This window comes from Papio anubis, chromosome 8 (assembly GCF_008728515.1).
Source record: "Papio anubis isolate 15944 chromosome 8, Panubis1.0, whole genome shotgun sequence".
NCBI classification, from domain to species: Eukaryota; Metazoa; Chordata; class Mammalia; order Primates; family Cercopithecidae; genus Papio; species Papio anubis.
The window spans coordinates 1,772,618-1,795,220 of NC_044983.1; the positions used below are offsets into that span (position 1 = coordinate 1,772,618).

Below are 22,603 nucleotides of genomic sequence, written 5' to 3' on the forward strand. Positions count from 1 at the left end.
ACAGGGGTTAAGGAGCTTGATTAAGGCCATAAAATCTGTGAGGATCTGTGAGGTGTCAAAGCCAGTATTCGAGTCTAGTCCATCTGACTTCCAAGTCTTGGCCTCTAACCACTGCAGTGTGATTACCGCTCACTAAGTTTTACATACATGGGTTCTTTTAGATAAGGAATGGCATACTGTTGGATAATAGACCTTTGATCCAGACGAGGCCCAGAAAGTGCAAAAGCAAAGGGGAACTCACAGAACAAGTGGCTTTGACACCACGTGTAGTCAGCTCCGGCTATAATTGGGTGCTGTGACCTTACTTTTAGACTCTAAATGTTGAGCTAATTAACTGGAATTGAAAATGAAGGATGTATGTCGTCCATAAATATTTTTTATGGAGCGTTCAGGATGATTTTCGCTTCTGCTGCAGGAGAGAAAAAGTGGAGCCTGGGAGTTCTGACCCTGATCCCTGTGTTTCTCAGGTTCGTGGTGCACGGCTTAACCACGGGAGAGCAGTACATCTTCCGAGTCAAGGCGGTCAATGCCGTGGGGATGAGTGAAAATTCCCAGGAATCGGACGTCATAAAAGTGCAGGCTGCACTTAGTAAGTCACTCACAGGCTGTTCTGGGCCGATGGCTCCCGTACACTGTCATTTCTGCATGAATAAACATTTATGATGCCATTCGGAAATTTATTGGAGGGAAAAAGGGGACTCGATTGTTGAACAGAGAACATGCATTTCTTTGAAGCCTCTCGGTTGGCTGCTCATCTTAGAAATGAGGGAGAAATGATAATAGGCTAATAAAATGCAAATTAAAAATAGAAAACATTATTAGAGGTCACATGTGTTGCCAAATACCTGTACTCGTGTGAAAATGTATGCTGTAGGCCGGGCGTGGTGGCTCACACCTGTAATCCCAGCACTTTGGGAGGCTGAGGTGGCTGGATCATGAGGTCAAGAGATTGAGACCACCCTGGCCAACATGGTGAAACCCCGTCTCTACTAAAAATATAAAAATTAGCCGGGTGTGGTGGCGGCGCCTGTGGTCTCAGCTACTCGGGAGGCTGAGGCAGGAGAATCACTTGAACCCGGAAGGAGGAGGTTGCAGTGAGCCAAGATGGCACCATTGTACGATCTTGTGTGTGTGTGTATATATATATGTGTGTGTGTGTGTACATATATATGTACGATCATGTGTGTGTATATATGTATATGTGTGCTATAGGGGATACATTTCTCTTTTCAAAATATGTGGTAAAATACAGCGACATCAATGGCCTGTTCTCAGTTCAAGAAACTTTAATCACTTCAGAGAATGTCACGTTTATGTAACTTTGTGACTTTGTTGGTAAATAGTCTAACAGTTTTTGGTAAATAGTTTAACAGTTTTTATTATTTTGATCCAATGAGACAATTGGGATCCTAAATCTCAGGGACCCCCCCTAGAACAGTTGCTGTGTCAAGCTGTGCTGCAGCCTCCTGGCTTTGCTTTCTCATGAAATGCACCACGCCAAGTAAGTGCACATACTCAGAAGCATGTTGAAACACAAAGGCCACACACGACACGCTTGGATTCGCAGTATTATCTTCCCACTTCAGAGGGAACTGTGTTGCTCCTTGATGATTTTTCATCTCTGACTAAATTTGCTACATTTTCAGAAATTAAAATTTGTCTTCTAATGAGATTGCTGTTGGATTTCCAAGGAATGTCAAATCTGAGAACACCTAGCTGGGTACCATAGCACTGACTCTTTTGTTTTAAGATTAATCTCTCAATTTTTTCCATGAGGGACTTTCAAACATTCCCATTTTCCTTTTTTTTTTTTTTTTTTTTTTTTTTGAGACGGAGTCTTGCTCTGTCGCCCAGGCTGGAGTGCTGTGGCCGGATCTCAGCTCACTGCAAGCTCCGCCTCCCGGGTTCCCGCCATTCTCCTGCCTCAGCCTCCCGAGTAGCTGGGACTACAGGCGCCCGCCACCTCGCCCGGCTAGTTTTTTGTATTTTTTAGTAGAGACGGGGTTTCACCGTGTTAGCCAGGATGGTCTCGATCTCCTGACCTCGTGATCCGCCCGTCTCGGCCTCCCAAAGTGCTGGGATTACAGGCTTGAGCCACCGCGCCCGGCCTCCCATTTTCCTTTTTAAGTCATTCCTACTAAAGGAAAACCCGTAATTTTCTTTTTAGACTTAGAGTCTCGCTCTGTTGCTCAGGCTGGAGTGCAGTGGTGCGATCATAGCTCCCTGTGACCTGGAGCTTTTGGGCTCCAGCGATCCTCATGCCTCAGCCTCCTGATGGGCTAGGACCACAGGGACGCAGCACCAAGCCCAGCTAATTTTTTGATTTTTTGTAGAGACGGAGTTTCACCATATTGCCCAGGCTGATCTCCAGCTCAGGAGCTCAAGCAGTCCTCCTGCCTCGGCCTCCCAAAGTGCTGGGACTACAGGCATGAGCCACCGCACCTGACCTGTTTTTATTCTACAATAAGAATCACTTAACTCTAGTCACCTGTGTCTCGGGTAACAGAGGATGGCCACACCGAGGTGACTCAGAGCTGGGCAAAGCAGACTCAGGCCCATCCATTCTCGACTTGTTAGGAGAAGGTGGTCTGTTTCGAATGCCCTGCTCAAACAGGGAAACACAAATTCACACTCATTTGAAGGAACCTGAAGCTCCTGTAACTGTGTAGGAAATTAAAAACAAACTGGAATCGTATCTGTCATCTCTGGCCACAGATGCGGAGTAGTTATTCCTTATGGTTGTAAAGGTGAAAGCTCCTTCTCCAAGCTTCTTTCACGGGGCAGGGTGGACAGGCCATCTTCTGCTGTGTCAAATGTTCACACCAGATTCAAACGGTTCACCACCCTTGTCCTATGGAAATCTTAGTAGATACACTTAGAAATAGCAATACGTATACAGGAGATAAACTTTTGATTTATTTTTATACTCATCCCCTTTAAAAGGGTGTAAAGACCAAGGTGGTTAAATGTGGGTTAAGAAGGATCAGAGGGCACAGTGTTCAGGCCCTTCTCCACGTTGCTTCCTCCTCCCTCCGCCACACTAGAGCTGGCTGCCCCAGGACAAAACCCCCAGCTGAGGCCCTCGGTAACTCCCTGGCTGTGCTTCCTTGCAGCCGTCCCGTCCCATCCTTATGGGATCACACTCCTCAACTGTGATGGCCACTCCATGACCCTCGGCTGGAAGGTCCCGAAATTCAGCGGTGGCTCGCCCATCCTGGGCTACTACCTGGACAAGCGCGAAGTTCACCATGAAAACTGGCACGAGGTCAATTCCTCACCCAGCAAACAGACAATCCTAACGGTCGGTTGGTTTTTATTTCTTTGTTTATTTTTGCCTGGGTGGTTCTTTACATTTTTTGGGCAATGTTTCCGTGTTTGATGACATTAGATAATTTGATAGACACAAAAATGGATTAAGAAATAGTATCATGAAGTTTTGGAGCTAAAAAGATCCTAGGAATCATATTCTTTTTCTTTTTGAGAAGCAGTGAAGAAGGGAGCTCAGTGGTGGAGTGGGTCTGACAATGAGTCCATGACCTCTGGTGTGACCAGCATCTGGTCCCAGTACCGTGGTAATGTTCCTTGCCCCAGACGCTGAGGCCTGGAGGGCAGGGATGGAGTCTCATGTGTGAGCCTGAGGGGAGAGTCGTGCTGAATGTCTGTTTAGGAAGAGTGATGTTGGCTCTCTGCTTGTCACCCACCGCTTCCCTGAGACATTCTTGTATGTCAAGCCTCCAAGAGAGTCCCTTGCCGCGGTGCCCGAGGTGCTCAGGTGCAGAGTGTAGCAAGGACAGACACACCCTTGGCAGCCATTGTCCTGGTTCCCTGCCCGACCCTTGACCCCTCATCTGAGCATGGATGAATGGCCCTCATCTCACACTGCAGCTCCCATCCCGACCCTGGGGAGCCATAGACCCCTGGGGAGTCACTTACGCTCCAACAGGAGGGCTTTCCTTTGTGGAGGGGGTAAGGCCTTAGAAGATCTAATCTTTGTCTACTAGAAAATTCTGCCTTATAAATATATCTCTTTAATATATTTTCAATATTTTATACACATACTATGATACGTAGGCAACTTCCCAGTTTGTTGTGACATGACTGATATTTTACCCGCGTTCAACCTCTGTTCTTACACCTTACAATGTCTAAATGTTCTCAACTTAAAAATTGTTTTATTTTCAATTGACAAATAATAATTGTACGTATAAAGGGGGTACAATGTGATATTTTAATATATGTTTACGTTATGGAATGATTAAATCAAGCTATTAACATCTCCATTGCCTCCCAGTACTTATAATTTTTTTGTGGTGAGAACATTTAAAATCTATTTATTTATGCATGTATTTATTTTTTGAGACAGAATCTCACTGTCACCCAGGCTGGAATGCAGTGGCATGATCTCGGCTCACTGTAACCTTCACCTCCCGGGTTCAAGCAATTCTCCTGCCTCGGCCTCCCGAGTAGCTGGATTATAGGCGCGTGCCACCACATCCGGCTAATTTTTGTATTATTTTAGTAGAGACAGGGTTTCACCATGTTGCCCAGGTTGGTCTGGAACTCCTGACCTCAGGTGATCTGCCCGCCTTGGCCTCCCAAAGTGCAGGGATTACAGGCATGAACCACCATGCTCAGCTTAAAATCTATTTAAAAAATGTTTTTGAAATGTGTCTACAACATGTTATTATGGGCTAACTCATCCCCAAGCTGTGCAGGAAGCACCAGGACTCGCCCCTCCTGTTCCTGCTGGAACTTTGTCCCTCTGTCCAGCGCCCCCGCCAGCCGGCAACTGCCCTTTCGCTCTCTGTCTTTGTGAGTGCTACTGTTTCAGATTCCACATCTGAGCGAGATCGCAGAGTGTCTGTCCTTTTGTCCTGGGGTCATCTCGCTCGGCACAACAGTTCTTTACTCGGTACGAGATTCCTGAGAAAAGTACCTGCTTACTTTCTGAATGCTTCGCAGCTCGTCCAGTGAGGAGGATGAAGGCTGTCACCATGGACCGAAGCCGTTTATCCTCAGATATCTTACTTTGGAAGCTATTTTTCGAGACAGTGTTTACCCAGATAGTGTTTTTGTCCCACTAGCCCTGTGGAGTCGAGGCTTGTAGTGCTGGCCAAAGGCCTCCCTAGTGCTTTGTCCTCCAGCCAGACAGTGTCCCTGAGGGCTTGGTGGGTGGCCCTGGACTGCAGCACCCCAGGGACCTGGGCAGCCCAGGGGCTCTTGTCCTGTAGAGTCTGAGTGTGGGGGACGTGGTGGGCTCTGTCTCCAGGGTGACCCCCCCTTGGTTCCAGGGCAGGGCCTGCTCAGGGGCCAGTACGTGGCCTGAGTGCCTGTCTCCTCCAGGCCTCTGCCCTTGCATTGGCCCTGGGTGACCGTCGCCTCTCTGTGCCTCAGTTTCCTTACCTGCCGCTGGGGTATCACCTGTCCCCGACCCCCGTAGGAGCCTTTGGGGATTGAGTGAGGGACACGTAAGGTTTCACGTGGCTGCTGCTTGTCGGGCTCCATCAAGGGCCTTCCTGAAATATTTGGTCCAATTTCCCGACACGGTTCCTTCCTCTTATATTTTATTTCACAAACCAGTTATAACAAATCCTCCGCCTCAGTGGACTGTAATGCATCCTTTATCTCATGTATTAATTTAAACAAAATCCAAATAGGTGGACGGCTTGACAGAAGGCTCACTCTACGAGTTCAAAATTGCTGCCATCAACCTGGCTGGCATCGGGGAGCCCTCGGACCCCAGTGAGCACTTCAAGTGTGAGGCCTGGACCATGCCAGAGCCCGGTGAGTCGCTGCCCCCAGGACACCTGCCTTCTAGCACACAGGCTGGCTGGGAAGGGGCCTCTGTGGCTGTGGCTCAGGCCTCGCCAGCCTTCACGGCATGCTGTTCCTCTGACACCCGCAGCCGCAGAGCCACCGTGTGCCAGGTGCAGTGCAGGGCTGTGAATCAGGCAGGCCCAGCGTCTAGTTTGGACTGTGCATGGTCCACAGGCCAGTGATGAGGGCAGAGTAGGAGGCCCTGAGGGTGAGGTGGGAGGGAGCACAGGAGGATCCAGACTGTGGGGGAGGGACAGCTTCCCATGCATCCCTGACCTATGACAAGGATTTGGCCCAGGTCACCTACCCCAAAGGAGCAGGCAGAGAGGGTCACAGCTGGAGGGGAAGGTGCGAGCCCGGGCCCCAGCTGGGAGGCACAACAGGGTTCTCATTCGTGGGTTAGCTCCTGCTGTCCTCTCATGCCATTTGGGGATCTCGGGGCTTCCAGTTCTAAAAGGCCAATTGTTGCAGATCTGCATTTATTTAGCTAGTACTCTACTGATTTTTTGTTCTGAGATGAGGTCTCTACGTTGCCCAGGCTGGTCTTGAACTCCTGGCCTCAAGCCATCGTCCTACCTCAGCCTCATGAATAGCCGGGATCACAGGTTCACGTCACCCACTGTGCCCCGCTAACATTTTCTCTTTGTTTTCACAAGTTCTCAAGTACCAGATGTTGATTTCTTTGCTTCTAACCTATCAGGAATCAAATGCAATGGATAATATGCTCATACTTTGACAAAGTAAATCCTGAAAGTTGAAGCTGAAAAAGATCAAAGTTCAGAGTGTTTTCCGATGTTATGGCCGGAGTATACTGCCTTTTTCCTTTCAGTCAGCGTCTTTTGACTGCCAAGAATCAGCTGCCAAGAATCCAGATAAATAAGTCAATTAGAAAATCCCTCCCTCCCTCCCTTCCTTCCTTCCTCCCTCCCTTCCTTCCTTCCTTCCTTCCTTCCTTCCTTCCTTCCTTCCTTCCTTCCTTCCTTCCTTCCTTCCTTCCTTCTTTTTTCCTTCTTTCCTTCCCTTTCTCCTTCCCTCCCTCCCACCTTCTTTCCTGCCTTCCTGCCTTTCTGGTTTTAATGAAATTAAATTTTGGACCTTAGAAAACCAGCAGAAGAAAAAGCCGTTCTAGTTTCCCGAGCCTTTTTTGAGGGTTAATAGGAGACGGCCTCTCAAGGCTCAAGGCCGCAGCGAGACTGGCTGAGGATGGGGCGGGGCTGCCTCTCTGTTCCCCTGCACCGCTTGGTGCTTGCCTGGACCTGGGCCTCTGCACCACACGCCCTCAGAGTTGCCGTGGGTGTTCGTAGAGGACAGGGATGCAGCGCTGTGCTTCTGGCCAGGTGCTTGCCTAAGTGACTATGACTGACAGGTGTCCAGCCCCTTGGAGGGTAACTTGAGAACCCGTCCTTTTCTGCACACCGTTCCTCTCTGTGATAGCATCTGCTGGTCCCGACGATGCAGGGTGGACTTCTGAATGATTCTATGTAGATCCACAATGGCCCCGATGCCCAAAGAGGGGGTGGCAGGAGCATGAGGCTGGGCCCTCCTCCCTGACCCCCAACATCACGCTGAGCACCCTCCTTACCCCGCTCTCCAAGAGAGGCTGATGAACATCAGATGGGGAACAGATGCGGATGGTCCTGGTGGGGGGCGTCCTGGAGGAGCAGTAGGTCCCCGGGGCTGGGTCAGGCGGTGGGTGTGCTGGGCTGGCTGTGTGCAGAGAAGCAAGGTGGCATCTGACTTCGCAGGTCCTGCCTATGACTTGACGTTCTGTGAGGTCAGGGACACGTCCTTGGTCATGCTGTGGAAGGCCCCCGTGTACTCCGGCAGCAGCCCTGTTTCTGGATATTTCGTGGACTTCAGGGAGGAGGATGCTGGAGAGTGGATCACTGTCAATCAGACGACAACGGCCAACCGTTATTTAAAGGTGAGTCTTGGCTGGCTGTGGTGGCTCATGCCTGCAATCCCAGCACTTTGGGAGGCAGAGGCGGGCCAGTCACTTGACGTCAGGAGTTCAAAACCAGCCTGGCCAACATGGAGAATCCCCGTCTCTACTAAAAATACAAAAAAAATTAGCCAGGCATGGCACCATGGCAGGTGTCTGTAATCCCAGCTACTTGGGGAGCTGAGGCAGGAGAATCACTTGAACCTGGGAGGCAGAGGTTGAAGTGCGCTGAGATTGAGCCTCTGCACTCCAGCCTGGGTGACAGAGCGAGACTCTGTCTCAAAAACAAAACAAAACAAACAACAAAAAATAAAGGTAAGTCTTTTGTCTTGGAGTTTCCCTGTGTGTGAAAGTGCTGTCGATCTCTGTGCAAGCCAGCACTGAGCCCCAAGGTGAATCTGTTCCAAGGACAGGGGCGTGGCTGCGGAGGGTGCAGCCGCCACGCATCGTGGGTCCCAGCAGATGGGGAGCAGCGCCCTGAGGACGCAGAGCCCTCCTTCCATTCACACCAACATGCTGTTCGCTCCTGGGGAGCTGCGCAGACACGCCTGTGTTCTTCCACATTGCAGTCTAATAGCTGTTAATTGTCTGTTCATGGGCTACGTCTGTGTGCTTTCCACAGGGATGATGCATTTTGTGTTATGTCCTTCCACTTCATGCCCTGCATTGAATTTACTTAATTCATGTGATCACTAAAGTCCATTTGATAAACATCACACACAGATATACACACAGTTTTCCTACATGGAGCAAAACTATAATGTGGCACTTCCGCCAGCCTCTCTTTCTCCAAATGTTTCGGTTTTCAGCACTTGCGGTTCCTCAGTAACTGGGTCAGGTGTAAGGACTGAGCCCCAGGAGGCCTACATGCTCCAGCTGAGTTGCCAACTGCCTTAACCCAGAGGTTTTCTTCTCTGGGTGCTGGGCCCTGTGGTGGGGCGGGCCTGCGTCCTTCCCTAAAGCACAGTCACGTCTGGGTCCGGTGCCCGAGCACAGGCCGAGAGGGGCTTCCACGGGTGACACCTTCTGGAAACCCTTTGACGACAGGAAACAGCCAGTTTCTTTAGAATGGAGGAATCAGCTTCTAAGAATCAGCTACATAAATCAACTAGAAGCTTAGTAACTATATATTGATGTTTATCCAAGCAGGTTTTAATAGGAATAACCCAGGTATGTACAAGTAGAGATAGATTTAATTTTGATGTCCCAATGATGATTTTACACAGTTAAATATCACACTTAAAATTGTATTAGTTCCATAGAATTATGTTAAACATAAACACCAGATTATAAACTAGTCAGTATGATTTTACTTCTGCTTTAAAATATGCAGAGATAAGAAAATGAAAGAGGTTCTATCAGATTGCTTGCGAATGTGTTTATTCCTCCAAAGTCAAATTCTGCACCACTGTGAATCTCTTCTTCCCTCCTTTTCTAGCTCATTAAGTATCGTTTTTCCAACTGGAAAAATAAGCTATTTTTGAAAAGGTCTATTCATAATACAATCTGCAAAACTCCAAAGTCATCTTTATTTTACCTCCACACATCTGGTGTTTCCTCTGTTGTTTCAAGGTCTGTGACCTGCAGCAAGGTAAGACCTATGTCTTCAGGGTCCGGGCAGTCAATGCAAACGGCGTGGGGAAGCCCTCGGACATGTCAGAGCCCGTGCTGGTAGAGGCGAGACCAGGTAAGGCTTTGCTGTCAGTCATTCAAAACAACAAAAATTACAGAACAGCAAGGATTTGGGGGGAGAGTGTGCATGTATTATGTATGTATGGATGGGTGTGTGGATAGATGAGTCGGAGAGTGTGCATATATTATGTGTTTATGTATGGGTGTGTAGATAAATTAATGGGAGAGTGTACATGTATTATGTGTGGATGTGTGGATGGGTGTATGGATAAATGAGTGGGAGAGTGTGCATGTACTGTGTATGTATGTATGTATGGATGTGTGGATAAATGAATGGAAGACTGTGCATATATTATGTGTTTATGTATGGGTGTGTAGATAAATTAATGGGAGAGTGTACATGTATTATGCATGCATGAATGGGATGGGCATGTGGATAAATTAATGGGAGAGAGTGCATGTATTATGTATACATGTATGGATGGGTGTATAGATAAATGAATGGGAGAGTGTGCATGTATTATGTGTATATATGGATGGGTATATGGATAAATAAGTGGGAGAGTATGCATATGTTATGTGTACATGTGTATGTATGCATGGGTATATGGATAAATGAGTGGGAAAGTGTGCACGTATTATGTGTACATGTGTATGTATGTATGGGTATATGGATAAATAGATGGGAGTGTGTGCATGTGTTATGTGTGCATGTATGGATGGGTGTACGGATAAATGAATGGATGTCTTGTCGTTATTTTAAAAAGATTTGGATGGGCAAATGAAGTATGCACTTAAATCTCTGCCTGTGCACTAATGGCCCTGGGTTAGAAGGAGAGCACGTTGGGTCATCTTCATGGTTGGCAGGGGTTGTTCTTGGAATGATCAAACCATGTGCAGGAAGGAGGGCATTTTAAAAATTTTACTGCTGGATTTTTATCAGAAAATTTTAAAGCTGTTGGTCATTTTCTTGGTTTCAATGAATAAAACTTCCCTGTAGTCAACCTTAAAGGGGTGAATACTTCTGAAGGCAGGACACATATTCATAGGATACACAGTCTATTTTGTGTTGCTGTAACAGAACACTGAGGCTGGGTAATTTGTTTTTAAAAGTTTATTTGGCTCATGATTCTGGAGGCAGGAAGTCTAAGAAGCACGCGCCGGGATCTGCGGTGGTGGCTCCCAAGGCTCCGGTGACGAGGGCCTCCCACTGCCCCACAACACGGCAGAGAACTGGGTGTGTGCGGAAATGGAGCCAGCACCGGAGGCAGCCTTGCTTTATAACATTTACTCTCACTGGAACTAGTCCACTCCAGTTTAACTAACCAACATCTGTAGTTATTAGCAAGAACCTACCCAGTCTTTCCAGAAAGACATGAGTCTATCTTAACAACCTCATCACCTCTTTTAGAAAGATTTTTATTATTCTATTATTTATTTATTTATTTATTTATTTATTTATTTATTTATTGAGACGGAGTCTCGCTCTGTCGCCCAGGCTGGAGTGCAGTGGTGCGATCTCGGCTCACTGCAAGCTCCGCCTCCCGGGTTCCCGCCATTCTCCTGCCTCAGCCTCCCGTGTAGCTGGGACTACAGGTGCCCGCCACCTCGCCCGGCTAGTTTTTTGTATTTTTAGCAGAGATGGGGTTTCACCGTGTTAGCCAGGATGGTCTCGATCTCCTGACCTCGTGATCCGCCTGTCTCGGCCTCCCAAAGTGCTGGGATTACAGGCGTGAGCCACTGCACCCGGCCTTCTATTTTTTATAGAGACAGGGTCTCACTATGTTGCCCAGGCTGGTCTTGAACTCCTGAGCTCAAGCGATCCGCTGACCTCGGCCTCTGAAAGTGCTGGGATTACAGGCGTGAGCTGCTGCCCCCAGTCATTAATCACCTCTTAAAGGCCCCACCTCCCAACACCATTGCACTGGCTTTTACATTTCAACATGAGTTTTGAGGGGATAAACCACATCCAAACCACAGCCACAGAATGTGACCTGAGTGTCAGGAAGCAGTGCAGCCTCAGACTGTGAAGATCCTGATGGCTCTCTGTGGTGGCCTCTCGTTGCTTCATCTCACCCTGCCACCTGGCCTTCCTTGCATCTGTGTCTTCTTCATAACCCGAGAGCATTGATACTTCATGGCCTCAGTTCCACTCACCAGCAGAGGCTGAGATGTGTCTTGTCATTGGACACATCTACTTCCTAAGACGTAGATTCTGCCTTGCACATGGCCAGATGTTCACCTGGGTCAAAAAGAAGCAAATAAACCACAAACAACCCCTACTCCCAAACAAGACAAGGCAAGGCCCCTTGCAGAAGGCAGAGCTGTGTGAAGGGGGAGCTCCGTGGTGGGCACATGGCTGCTGGGCTTCTCCTGAGGGTCAGAGGAGGAGATTCCAGAGAGAACAGGATCTTCAGGGCCTGGAGAGGCAGCCCTGATAGGTTTTCCGCGGTCGTATGAGATGCAGAGGAGGACGTGGGCAGAAATGTGATAAATTAAAAAAATCAGCAACCACAAAACAACCAAAGCCCTCCGGGTCCTCCCTAAGTGTTTTCTATCTCAGGACTCTCTGATCAGCCCTGGGTCATTAAATGCAACGGATGATTTGGTGTGAGATGGGGTCTCTGCTTTGGCTAACCTCTGTGTAGTAGGCAATTCTCATGCCGCTATGAAGAAATATTGGAGACTGGGTGCTTTATAAAGAAAAGAGGTTTAATTGACTCACAGTTCCTCATGGCTGGGGAGTCCTCAGGAAGCTTACAGTCATGGCAGAAGGTACCTCTTCACAGGGCGGGAGGATGGAGTGAGTGCCAGCAGGGGAAATGCCAGGTGCTTCTAAAACCGTCAGATCTCGTGAGACTCACTCACTCTCATGAGGACAGCATGAGGGAAACCACCCCATGATCCAATCACCTCACTCCCTTGACACTTGGGGATTACAATTCGAGATGAGATCTGGGTGTAGACACAGAGCCAAACCATATCACCCTCTCCCAAAAAAGAGTTGAAAGAACACCGTGTCCCTGAGCCACTCACCTCATGCTCTTCTTACGCAGGCACCAAGGAAATCAGTGCTGGTGTCGACGAGCAAGGCAACATCTACCTGGCCTTCGACTGCCAGGAAATGACAGACGCATCTCAGTTCACCTGGTGTAAATCCTACGAGGAGATTGCAGATAATGAGAGGTTTAAAATCGAAACCGTGGGGGATCAGTAAGTCAAGCCTGGAAGTTGGATATTGGAAACTTTTAGAAGTTCCTGCCAACAGAAATGATCGACATTCACCTACTCTTCTTCCTTTTTAGCTCCAAGCTGTACTTAAAGAATCCGGATAAGGAGGATTTAGGGACTTACTCTGTGTCTGTAAGTGATACAGACGGAGTGTCCTCCAGTTTTGTTCTGGACCCAGAAGGTAATATTTATATGGCAGAACCTTGCCTGTTTTGGTTTTATCACACTTTTAAAGATTGACGCCAACATAGAAAAGACTTACTTGCTTATAAAAAAGATGTATGTTTGCAGGAGGCTGGCGGTGGGGGCTATGTATGTAAGCCAAAACTTACTTTAGAAATTAAACAAACTCTAAAGTTTATACTGTTTCCACCAAATAGTTTCTGGTCCTGATATATTGCTTGTACAGCCTTCAACTTGTACTTTTAAAGTTGAATCTTAGTCACATTTTAATAGTTTGGTATGCAGAAGGTAACATATTAGCTAAGAAATCCATGAAATTAATGAGACCTATGGATGGAAGAGTCTTCCCTTCCTTCCAACACAAGAAATCTGGATGATCAAAGAAAAATTTTTTTATGCGTGAAATAATGTTTAACTGCCATAGTGAAAACCTGCTGTTCTCTTACAAATGGAAGACAGCAGAGAGAAGTGAGAAAAGTCTGTTTAGTAATCAAGGGGAAAAATAATAGTTTTCTTAGGTAGGTTCACAGATCTGAGTTCACCAGGCACACAGTCTCAGGCAGGCAGGGCTGATTTTTTTTAACTGTCTGGTATCACGTGTATTTGTGTGGCCCCTCATCTACCCCACTCGCAGGGCAGTGTCAGCCTTAGACATTTTAAAATGAAGGGGCAGTGATGCAGCGTGACCTTGTAGGGCTGGATGGTATCCTCAGATCTCTGGGTTTCTTTGGGTCTTTAAGGCATGTGAGTTTCCAAAAGTTTTCTATTAAAATGCTCTCCACAGATGGCATAAATGATCTCCAGGGATGCCCTACGATTGACAAGCAGATCCTTTAGTTAGCAATCACTGTCCTGGTTGATATCATGCAGAGGCTGTGATCTGAGAACATCTGACTCAGGATGGGTGCTGTGGGCTGGGCAGGAGGATGGGCAGGGACCCATGGCGGGCGCAGCCAGAATCACACTCCCAGCTTCTTGAGTGTGCAGGTCTGGCTCAATGTTGGTTAAATTCGGGAAAACTCATGCACATTTAACAAGACACAGCCGGACAAATGAGGAGGCCTTTCTGGGGTCCTCAGTTCACTGCTCACAGGCAGGGCGGGGAAGGAAGGACCCAAAATCTACTTGCATGCTTTTAAAGCAGCCTCTGCTGGCCCCGCCTCCAGGGTCAGCACAGTTTTGTACCTTCACGACATCCTGAAGAATTCCGAAAAGCTATGCATTCCTCCCACCATTTCAAAATTTCCATCTTAATTTTAAGTATTTGCAAAAGATAAAATTTCTGCCTCTCTTATATCATGTATAGACTTCAAATATATTTGAGGCGAAACTTTGCAGTTGAAGATTTAGCTCATTCCATGTATGGAAATTCCTACCAGAAGATTTAACTGGGAAAACCTGTCCTCCCTGTCAAACCTGTGAATTTACTTTTGGTCAGAAAAATCTGACTCCATTTTTCCATTTTGAAGAGACATGTTCTTGAAGGCCTTGGAGACCACCATCTTGTTTCCAATTCTAATTTTAGGAAGGAAGGAGAAAAAATGAAGTGGCTTGGAGCCTCAGATTTTCTTACCTTGCTCTTGGGACTTTCTCAGGAATGCAGTGTATTTTGTTTATTTATTTATTTTTTTGCTTTATTTCTTCCTTCCTTCCTTTTTTTTAAATTCATGGTAATACACTATGGTGATGAAATGAGTGGTATGTATACTTTTCTTTAATGAGATTGAAGAAGGAAATCTTGAGAGGGGAAGGAAAGTCACAGGCCACAAGCATGTTCTCAGCCAGTCCAATCAATTTTAGGAAAGAGCTCACATTAAGTGCAAGCAACTGGAAAAGGCTCCCTTTAACCTTTCGTCTTCCAAGTCTTCCTATATTACAGGGATATACCTGCCCCTGCCCCCAATTCCTTCATCCCCATGACTGTACCCTGCCTTGTCCTCAGCTGCCCCTGTACTAGGTGGGTTCTTAAAATGGTGAAGTTTTGGTAAAGCTATCCTCTATGTCCCTCAGACTTGTAGTTTAAATTCCTTTTGTGTCCTCCAATTAAATCCTTGGGGTTTCCAATCTTGCTCGTGTGTAGCCTTGCTGATGTCTACAAACCTCTCAATATGCAGGTCCAAATCAATTGAAATACTTTTTCTTTGTTTCAGAGCTCGAACGTTTGATGGCATTGAGCAATGAAATAAAGAACCCCAGTAAGTAAGCCTCCAGCCCTGCACCTCTGCTTACAGCCGCTGGCTGGAGAGCCGTGTTCATTAATGCATGAGCTCTTGGAGGAACAGCTTTGGGGAAAGGATGGCCTCATTTCCTGATCCCAGCTCACAGGATTGAAACCTATTGATTTAAAACAAATATTAGCTTATATTATAGCTTGTTGAAACTTGGCATTGCGTACAGAGTGATTTGAATTTTGGGTTTAGTATAGCTGTTCCTAATCCAAGTGAAATCCAAGATTTCATTTCCTATCAAGTGAAATCTGTTATTGAATTGCATTAAATATAGAAATAATCCAGGCATCTTTACTCATCAAACACGTCCGGAAAGCTAACTGAGAACTCACGTGGTATGAGGCTTTAGAGGCGACAACAGGCTAACTCAAGTTTTATGTTTTATTTTTGGCTTCCATAAGCTAATACTCCAGGGTTTCGCGTTCTCAAAAAATTTAATAACTAGGATTGATATTTCCCTACAATTTGCAGCTATTCTTCCTCACAAGGATTCATGCATTATTGACTTGCGATTTCTTTTCTTCCTGTAGCAATTCCTCTGAAATCAGAATTAGCTTATGAGATTTTTGATAAGGGGCAGGTTCGCTTCTGGCTCCAGGCTGAGCACTTATCACCAGACGCCAGCTACCGATTTATTATTAACGACAGAGAAGTCTCTGACAGTGAGGTGAGTTCCTGTGTGAGTGATCTGTGGCCTTGCAGGGAGCCCACCTTTGTTGTGGTAGGTCAGTTACTGAGTGTCAACACTCTGTCTGTTTCCATCCCTTTTTGAGCCTTTAAGGTTGGGGCGTGGAAGGTTGACAAGATGAATGGAGATGGTTGATTCTTACAATGTTCAAAGGTTTGGTCTGGGTGACAGGAGACATCAGGAGTCTTTAAAATCTGAGCCCGTTGGAATTAAAAATGACTTTGAGCTTGTTTTTGTGAAAAAGGTTCAGGTCAGGTGGGGAAAATATCCTTGATGAATCAGTCCACTTATTCTTGATAATGGTTTTGAAGGTATCTATTTTTTGCTCCATTGTGAGAGAGGCCTCCCTGCATTCTCCCCCTGCTGACAGCTTCCCATGGAAGGCATCCCTGAGGAATAAGTTTCTGTGGCTTCCCTACCTGTTTGGGCAGTAATCTTGGTGTGGCAGACTGATCTGACAGTGTGGCTGTCAAGAGCGATGTTCTGGCCAGGCACGGCGGCTCTCACTTGTAACCTCGGCACTTTGGGAGGCCAAGGTGGGAGGATTGCTTGATCCCAGGAGTTCAAGACCAGCCGGACAACATAAAGAGATCCCATCTCTACAAAAAATTAAGAAATTAGTTGGGCATGGTGGTGCTTGCCTGTAGTCCCAGCTACTTAGGAGGCTGATGTGGGAGGATCACTGGAGCCTGGGAGGTCCGAGCTGCAGTGAGTTACGATTGAACTACTGCACTCTAGCCTGGGTGACAGCAAGGCTCTGTCTCAAAAACAACAACAAAAAAGGCACATGTTATGTCACGGTCCAGACACCACCTGGGTTCTGCTTTTGATTGTATAAAATGAATCCTAACAATTATGATAGGTACTCCTTATTCGTCCGGAGAATATTTGAGAAGCCATTGGTTGTGTTTCGATAAATTTCCTCTTTTCTAAGTACAGCATGCCTGGGACACAGTTAAAGGACAGCCCTATTTCATGGGGACTTTATTGTTCAGTGGTGACTTGGGGCTTTCTCAGAGGCCCCATCTTTACTGCTTCTGCCTTTTTCCCTTAGTGCCCAGTGTAGAGTCTGGTTGGCAACCTTAGCTGCCTACTAAGTCCTCAGTGTTGATTGGTTTGTTCATTACACAAGTTTTAGGGGAACCGTAGGATGCAGGAGCCTCTCACTCTCCCAGGCAGCCCACCTACTATATTTCTAAGCGGGACCCCTCATTGTAGTCCAGCCTTTGTGTCTGATGGGCATTTAGCAGGACTCAGTTAGATGAATGTTGATCAGACAGAAGTCTTGCATGGACAAGGATCATAGAATTTTCTTCTTCAGTCAATCTTTTCCATGAGAATCATGACACACTTTAAGACTCACTCCTACATGGGAGAGCCGGCTAGAAAGTAGAAAACATCTAGCTTTGGGCTGCAAAAAAGCAAATAATATAACTATTGCCTATGGGAGACTTAGTTTCTGATCCAGGTAATTGGAGAAATCTTCTTTGAGCAGAGACCATGCTATGAAATGAAATGGAATTTAGGGGAAGTGCACTTTATTTGTGGGATATCTTTTGATGAACATTTCCTACCTGCTGTATAGAGCTTCCTTTCAGGATGGGTGCCCTGGCTCCATGGCTAATCTTTTGGAATATATTTTACTTCTTCAATTAACAATCCACAGGTGCCTTTTACATTTGAAGATTGATGCTATTTTGTGGAAGCCATATGAAAGCCTGTATTTATGACACTCGTAAAATCATTTAACTTCATCTTGCCACATAATGGCATTAGCAAGAAGCCTAATTATTTTCTAAAACCTACCCAGACATTGCAGCACAGCAGCTAAGAAAATGGAAAAAGCTGCTATATTGCTAAGAATCTAGTTGATGAGAATCATACGTTTTTCTTACTCAGAACCAGTTAGAGTAAGTTTCTATCATTCATTCTCATAGATGTTCGAAGTGAGGATAATGTCGTACAAACAAGGACAGTGCATTTGTCTGATCAACCTGAAGTTTACTTTTGATATTTGAAAGTAAACACTCTGCACTGTAAAGAAACTCGAGGTCCATGGGACAGTGTATCCACTGGAATCGCAGGTCCCTCTCCTGCTCATGGCACCTCCAAGAGCGACATCAGTCTCCAGGGATGGGGGCAAAGTTGTTGTGCTTCCTGCAATTGAGCCATTTTTTTTTTTTGAGACGGAGTCTCGCTCTGTCACCCAGGCTGGAGTGCAGTGGCGCGATCTTGGCTCACTGCAAGCTCCGCCTCCTGGGTTCACACCATTCTCTTGCCTCAGCCTCCCGAATAGCTGGGACTACAGGCGCCGCCACCGCGCCCAGCTAATTTTTTTTTTATGTATTTTTAGTAGAGATGGGGTTTCACCGTGTTAGCCAGGATGGTCTCGAACTCCTGACCTCGTGATCCGCCCGTCTCGGCCTCCCAAAGTGCTGGGATTACAGGCGTGAGCCACCGCGCCCAGCTGAGCCATTTCTTAAAATAATCTCCCTCCCTCAAAAACAGTCTGAGGTCATGCCTTCTCATCCATTTCTGTCTCTTTCTATCATTTTAGATGTACCAATTTCCTGTGCCAGTTTTCTGTTTAGAAAAAGTCTCAGTGATCTGACACAGTATACATTGTGTGATCTACATCTCTGATGTAATATTGGAATTTCTAATTGTGAAGGTGATTTTTATGTTTATGGGAAATCAAAACCTGGGGTAGGAGTGGAGCAGACTTTATTCACGTAAACCCTGAAAGTCAGATTCAATGAAGCAACAATTGCAGCATCCCTGGGAGCTGTTGGGAGCCTGGGCGGTCCTGTTCCCTTCCCAGTGGATGGCAGCACCCATCCTGTACGTCACCTGGTGAATATCCGCTTGGCCAACGCACCAGCAGGGACAGAATAGTCAGATATGAAGCTGCCCTTACAGAGACTGTCATGGGTCAAAGAAATACACCTTCAAGGAGAGGAGGACAGAGAAGAAAGATAGAACCCAGGTTCTATTAAAACAGTGCAGTAAACACTCTCAGAATTCAGAGAAGGCAGAGAGTTGAAGAGGCTGAAGTAGTCAGGAAGGATTTCAAGGGTAGAGGGTTATTGAAATAAATGGGTGTCAAGGAGGTAGAAATCGGGGCTCGAGGGGTGGGGGTTGGGGATGGGAGGGAGAGAATGAGACATTCCAAGCCGCTCAAGTGCACAGAGAGCCAGGAATGATCAGGGAATAGGGACACAGGGAAGTGGAGGGGTGGGCTCGACAGAGGGGGCTGTTTGCCTGAGTGATCTTAGGAAATATTTTTGGGAATGGAATGGGTCAGAAGATACAGGCTTTGAATGTCAGGCAGAAGAACTTAGAAACAATGCTGAAGAAAATGAACAGAGAGAGAGAACCTGAACCAAGTGGCTAGTTTGCTAATTTTCCTCTTCTAAAGCCTTTCTGGTGGCACTGGCATTTGCAATATCAGAAATGTAAACTCAGAAAGAAGAACATTGTGAAAATAAATGCATGTGATTTATCAGAAGAAGGTTGCTGATTTTCTGGCCAAACTTACGTTGTCACCTGCAGATAGAAATTCTCTGTAGTATTGCTGCTAAGGCAAGGGTTGTAAGAGGAGTGTGGTTCTAAGGGCTGACGGAGTCTCCTTTGCTGCCTCATTTGCTGAGCGCCACAGACTATTGGTGTTTTGTTTTGCTCATGAGGCTCCAAGAGCCTCTCTGGGTCCTCGGTAAGATCATTATTCAGGCTGCAAAGCCTTTGCCCCAATTCCAGCTGGGATCAATCCAAAGGTAGATGAAGATCTGCAGAAAATATTGACAGCAGCTGAGACTGCCATATTGCTAACTCTGGGCACGAGGAAGCCGAGGCCGGGCGTCCAGACTCCCGTGATTCTACGGTGGCATGGCTGGGGTGAGTCCCGCATTGGACACTGGATGCCCTCAACGCCGTTCTGCCCTGCATTACTGCTGCATTTAGGACAAGTCACACACTGGGATGTGGTCTTTCTACTGTCAAGACCCTGCTCAATGTCAGACATTGTATCATCCAGGTAGAGTACAATGCAATCCACTAGCAGCCATAAAACCTTTCAGTATCTTAGCGCATCCCAAACGCTGAGCGAGCAGAGGCATGGGGAAGGTGAGCTGGGAGCAGGCGATGGCCTTGGGAGGCCTCTACCCCAGATGCTGCCTGGGTTGGGGCTTCTGTGCCCAAGGCATGGCTGCACCAGTGCAGGGAGGTCAAAGAGGGTGGCGCAGGGGGTTAGCTGTTGAAGGAAGGGAGGTGACAGGTGCAGCCAGGGATGGAGGAAGGACTGGCTGGGACAGGTTTGTAGTTTCAGCCAATGACTGATCAGGAGGGGAAGGTCTCAGTTGATCAAGAAGGCTTCCTGGGTCTGCACTGGGAAGGATGCTCTGGTCCTGACCACGTCCGTGGGCTCTCACTTAGAAGGATAATTATCTTCTAAAATTGCTCAGTGTCACTCAGTAGTGTCAGAGACCACAGCCACTCAACACCACGGATGGCAGGATGAGTTAAGCCCCCTCCAGCTGACGTTCTCATCAGGACCTCGACAGACGTGTGTTTGGTGTTTCTCACTGCCAGGCGTGATGCTAGGCACGGCGTGACGCTGCAGGGATGAGTAAGGCCGTGCCTGCTCCTAGGGGCTCATTGTCTAGTGAGACAGATGGCAGGAGGATAGGTAGGCTGGGGAGGGTGCTCCCAAGGGCAGGGTGCTGCTGGGGGAGGGGAGGCACGGCTGTGGAAACCCCAGAAAACACCAAGCCTCACCCCGGGACATCAGGGAAGTCTCCCTTGGAGCCAGTCACAAGGGCTGCATTTGGGTGAGGTGGCCACGGCAAGGATGGGCAGAAGCTGCTGCATGGTTGCAGAGAGGCCTGCGAGCTCAGAACTGTGAGGCATGGCCCTCGGGGAACTCCAAGGCATGAAATGTATCCCTACATTCATCCCCAAAGCAGCAGAGAGGCAGGTAGTCCAGGCTTCTGTGGACTGTTCCCATCATACAGTAAAACCTAGAAATCATGAAGCGATGCAGTTTAATGTTCTCAGAGCAACCAACAGCCTCCCCTCCCAATCTTTCTCCCATCTTAGCAATAAGATAGCTGCACTGCAGGCAGGAAGGGGGAATTGTGTGGGCAAATGTTTGTAGTTTGGTCATATGCACTATATATGACAAAATTTCTTTTTTCCCCCTTTTTCTGAGACAGAGTCTCACTCTGTTGCCCAGGCTGGAGTGCAGTGGTGTGATCTCGGCTCACTGCAACCTCTGCCTCCTGAGTTCAAGCGATTCTCATGCCTCAGCCTTCTGAGTAGCTGGGATTACAAGCATGCGCCACCATGCCTGGCTAATTCTTGTATTTTTAGTAGAGATGGGGTTTCACCATGTTGGCCAGGCTGGTCTGGAACTCCTGACCTCAGGTGATCTGCCCGCCTTGGCCTCCCAAAGTGCTGGGATTACAGGTGTGAGCCACTGTACCCAGCCCAACAAAATTTCTTTTTATTTTTTTGAGACAGGGTCTTTCTCTGTCGCCCAAACGATCCTCCTGCCCCAGCCTCCTCTGTAGCTGGGATCACAGAGATGTGACAAATTTATATACTGTTACAAAGGAAAACCTGTTTTCAGAATTACAAAGAAGAGATGGTTGAATATATTAAGAACATATATTGGCAAAGACCAATATCATATGAAATTGGTTTGAAACGGTTCTAAAATTTACACAGACTGATTGATGTTTTGAAAGATTCCATTAGAATTAGAGTTATTTAAATGAAAAAGTGAAATGTAACTACTAATATTAATTTATAATAATTTTAATAATTATCAAGCACAAAAAGGTAAAAATATCAAACCTCCAAATAAGGAAACCAGCAAAAAATAAATAAATAAATAAATAAAAATAAAAAAATAAAAATAAAAAATAAAAAAGAGAAATAAAGAGAAATAAACATTAATAAAGGTAGGGAAAATGGTTTTAGTGAAGTTAAAAATTTAATAAACATCACAAAATCAGAGGGAAAAAAAAGATCAAATTCGTTTGATGCATCTGTGTGTTAGAGAAACACTTGTTCTTCGACTTGTAGGATTACCTAAATAAAATGTGTTCATATGTATCTGTGCATGTACTGTAGAATAAAATGAAACATTTAAAAAATAAAAGAAATCAAAAGTGATTTAAAAAGTCAACACCTGTTGGAGGTCCATTTATCCTTTCCTCACCTGAAACCCCTGCATCCTGATGGACAGAAGCAGGTTGGGGCTTGTGGGTGCTATGTCTCAGGAACTGAAGCTGACAGTGGCTGTGGACATTGCCTGTTGCTGCTATCCATGTGGGATTTTGTCATCAGCTGGCGATCGTTGTAATTTATATCAATTGCATATCATTTTTTTCTCCTGTGAATTTTATCTGCTTCACGTTAGTAACTCATTCTTGGGTAGGTGTGGAGTCTGCCTAGAAGGTACCTGGTTTGGACTCTCAGATCTCCTCACACAGCCAGGCTTTGTGAGTGACAGCTCATACCCACAAGTTTGATCCGTGTTCACCGGGAGGTTTCCTTGATAAAATTTCATTTTGGTTTCTTCCTGTCATAATCCCTTAAGATCTCATGGCAGATGCAATTGTTAAATGCTGAGAAGGAAAACTAGGAGAGATTTCCTTGTCTAATTCTCCATTTCCCTTGTTTTGCTTGCAGATACACAGAATTAAATGTGACAAAGCTACTGGCATTATTGAGATGGTGATGGATCGATTTACTATTGACAATGAGGGGACCTACACTGTGCAGATTCATGACGGAAAAGCCAAAAGTCAGTCTTCTCTAGTCCTTATTGGAGATGGTATGCTATATCGAATATTTCCATATGTCCATAAAAGATAATTC

At 46.5% G+C, this 22,603-nt stretch overlaps 1 protein-coding gene across 1 annotated transcript in view; it reads left to right on the forward strand.

The window, feature by feature from the left end:
* MYOM2 (myomesin 2) overlaps positions 1–22,603 on the forward strand; it is a 97,411-nt gene that overhangs the window by 48,107 nt on the left and 26,701 nt on the right. The window contains exons 17-26 of the mRNA XM_003902379.4: positions 468–589; positions 3,114–3,301; positions 5,658–5,784; positions 7,563–7,741; positions 9,332–9,446; positions 12,448–12,604; positions 12,697–12,803; positions 14,956–15,000; positions 15,564–15,700; positions 22,415–22,559. Coding sequence (XP_003902428.1) covers positions 468–589; positions 3,114–3,301; positions 5,658–5,784; positions 7,563–7,741; positions 9,332–9,446; positions 12,448–12,604; positions 12,697–12,803; positions 14,956–15,000; positions 15,564–15,700; positions 22,415–22,559 — 1,322 coding nt within the window. The remainder of the gene's footprint in view (positions 1–467; positions 590–3,113; positions 3,302–5,657; positions 5,785–7,562; positions 7,742–9,331; positions 9,447–12,447; positions 12,605–12,696; positions 12,804–14,955; positions 15,001–15,563; positions 15,701–22,414; positions 22,560–22,603) is intronic.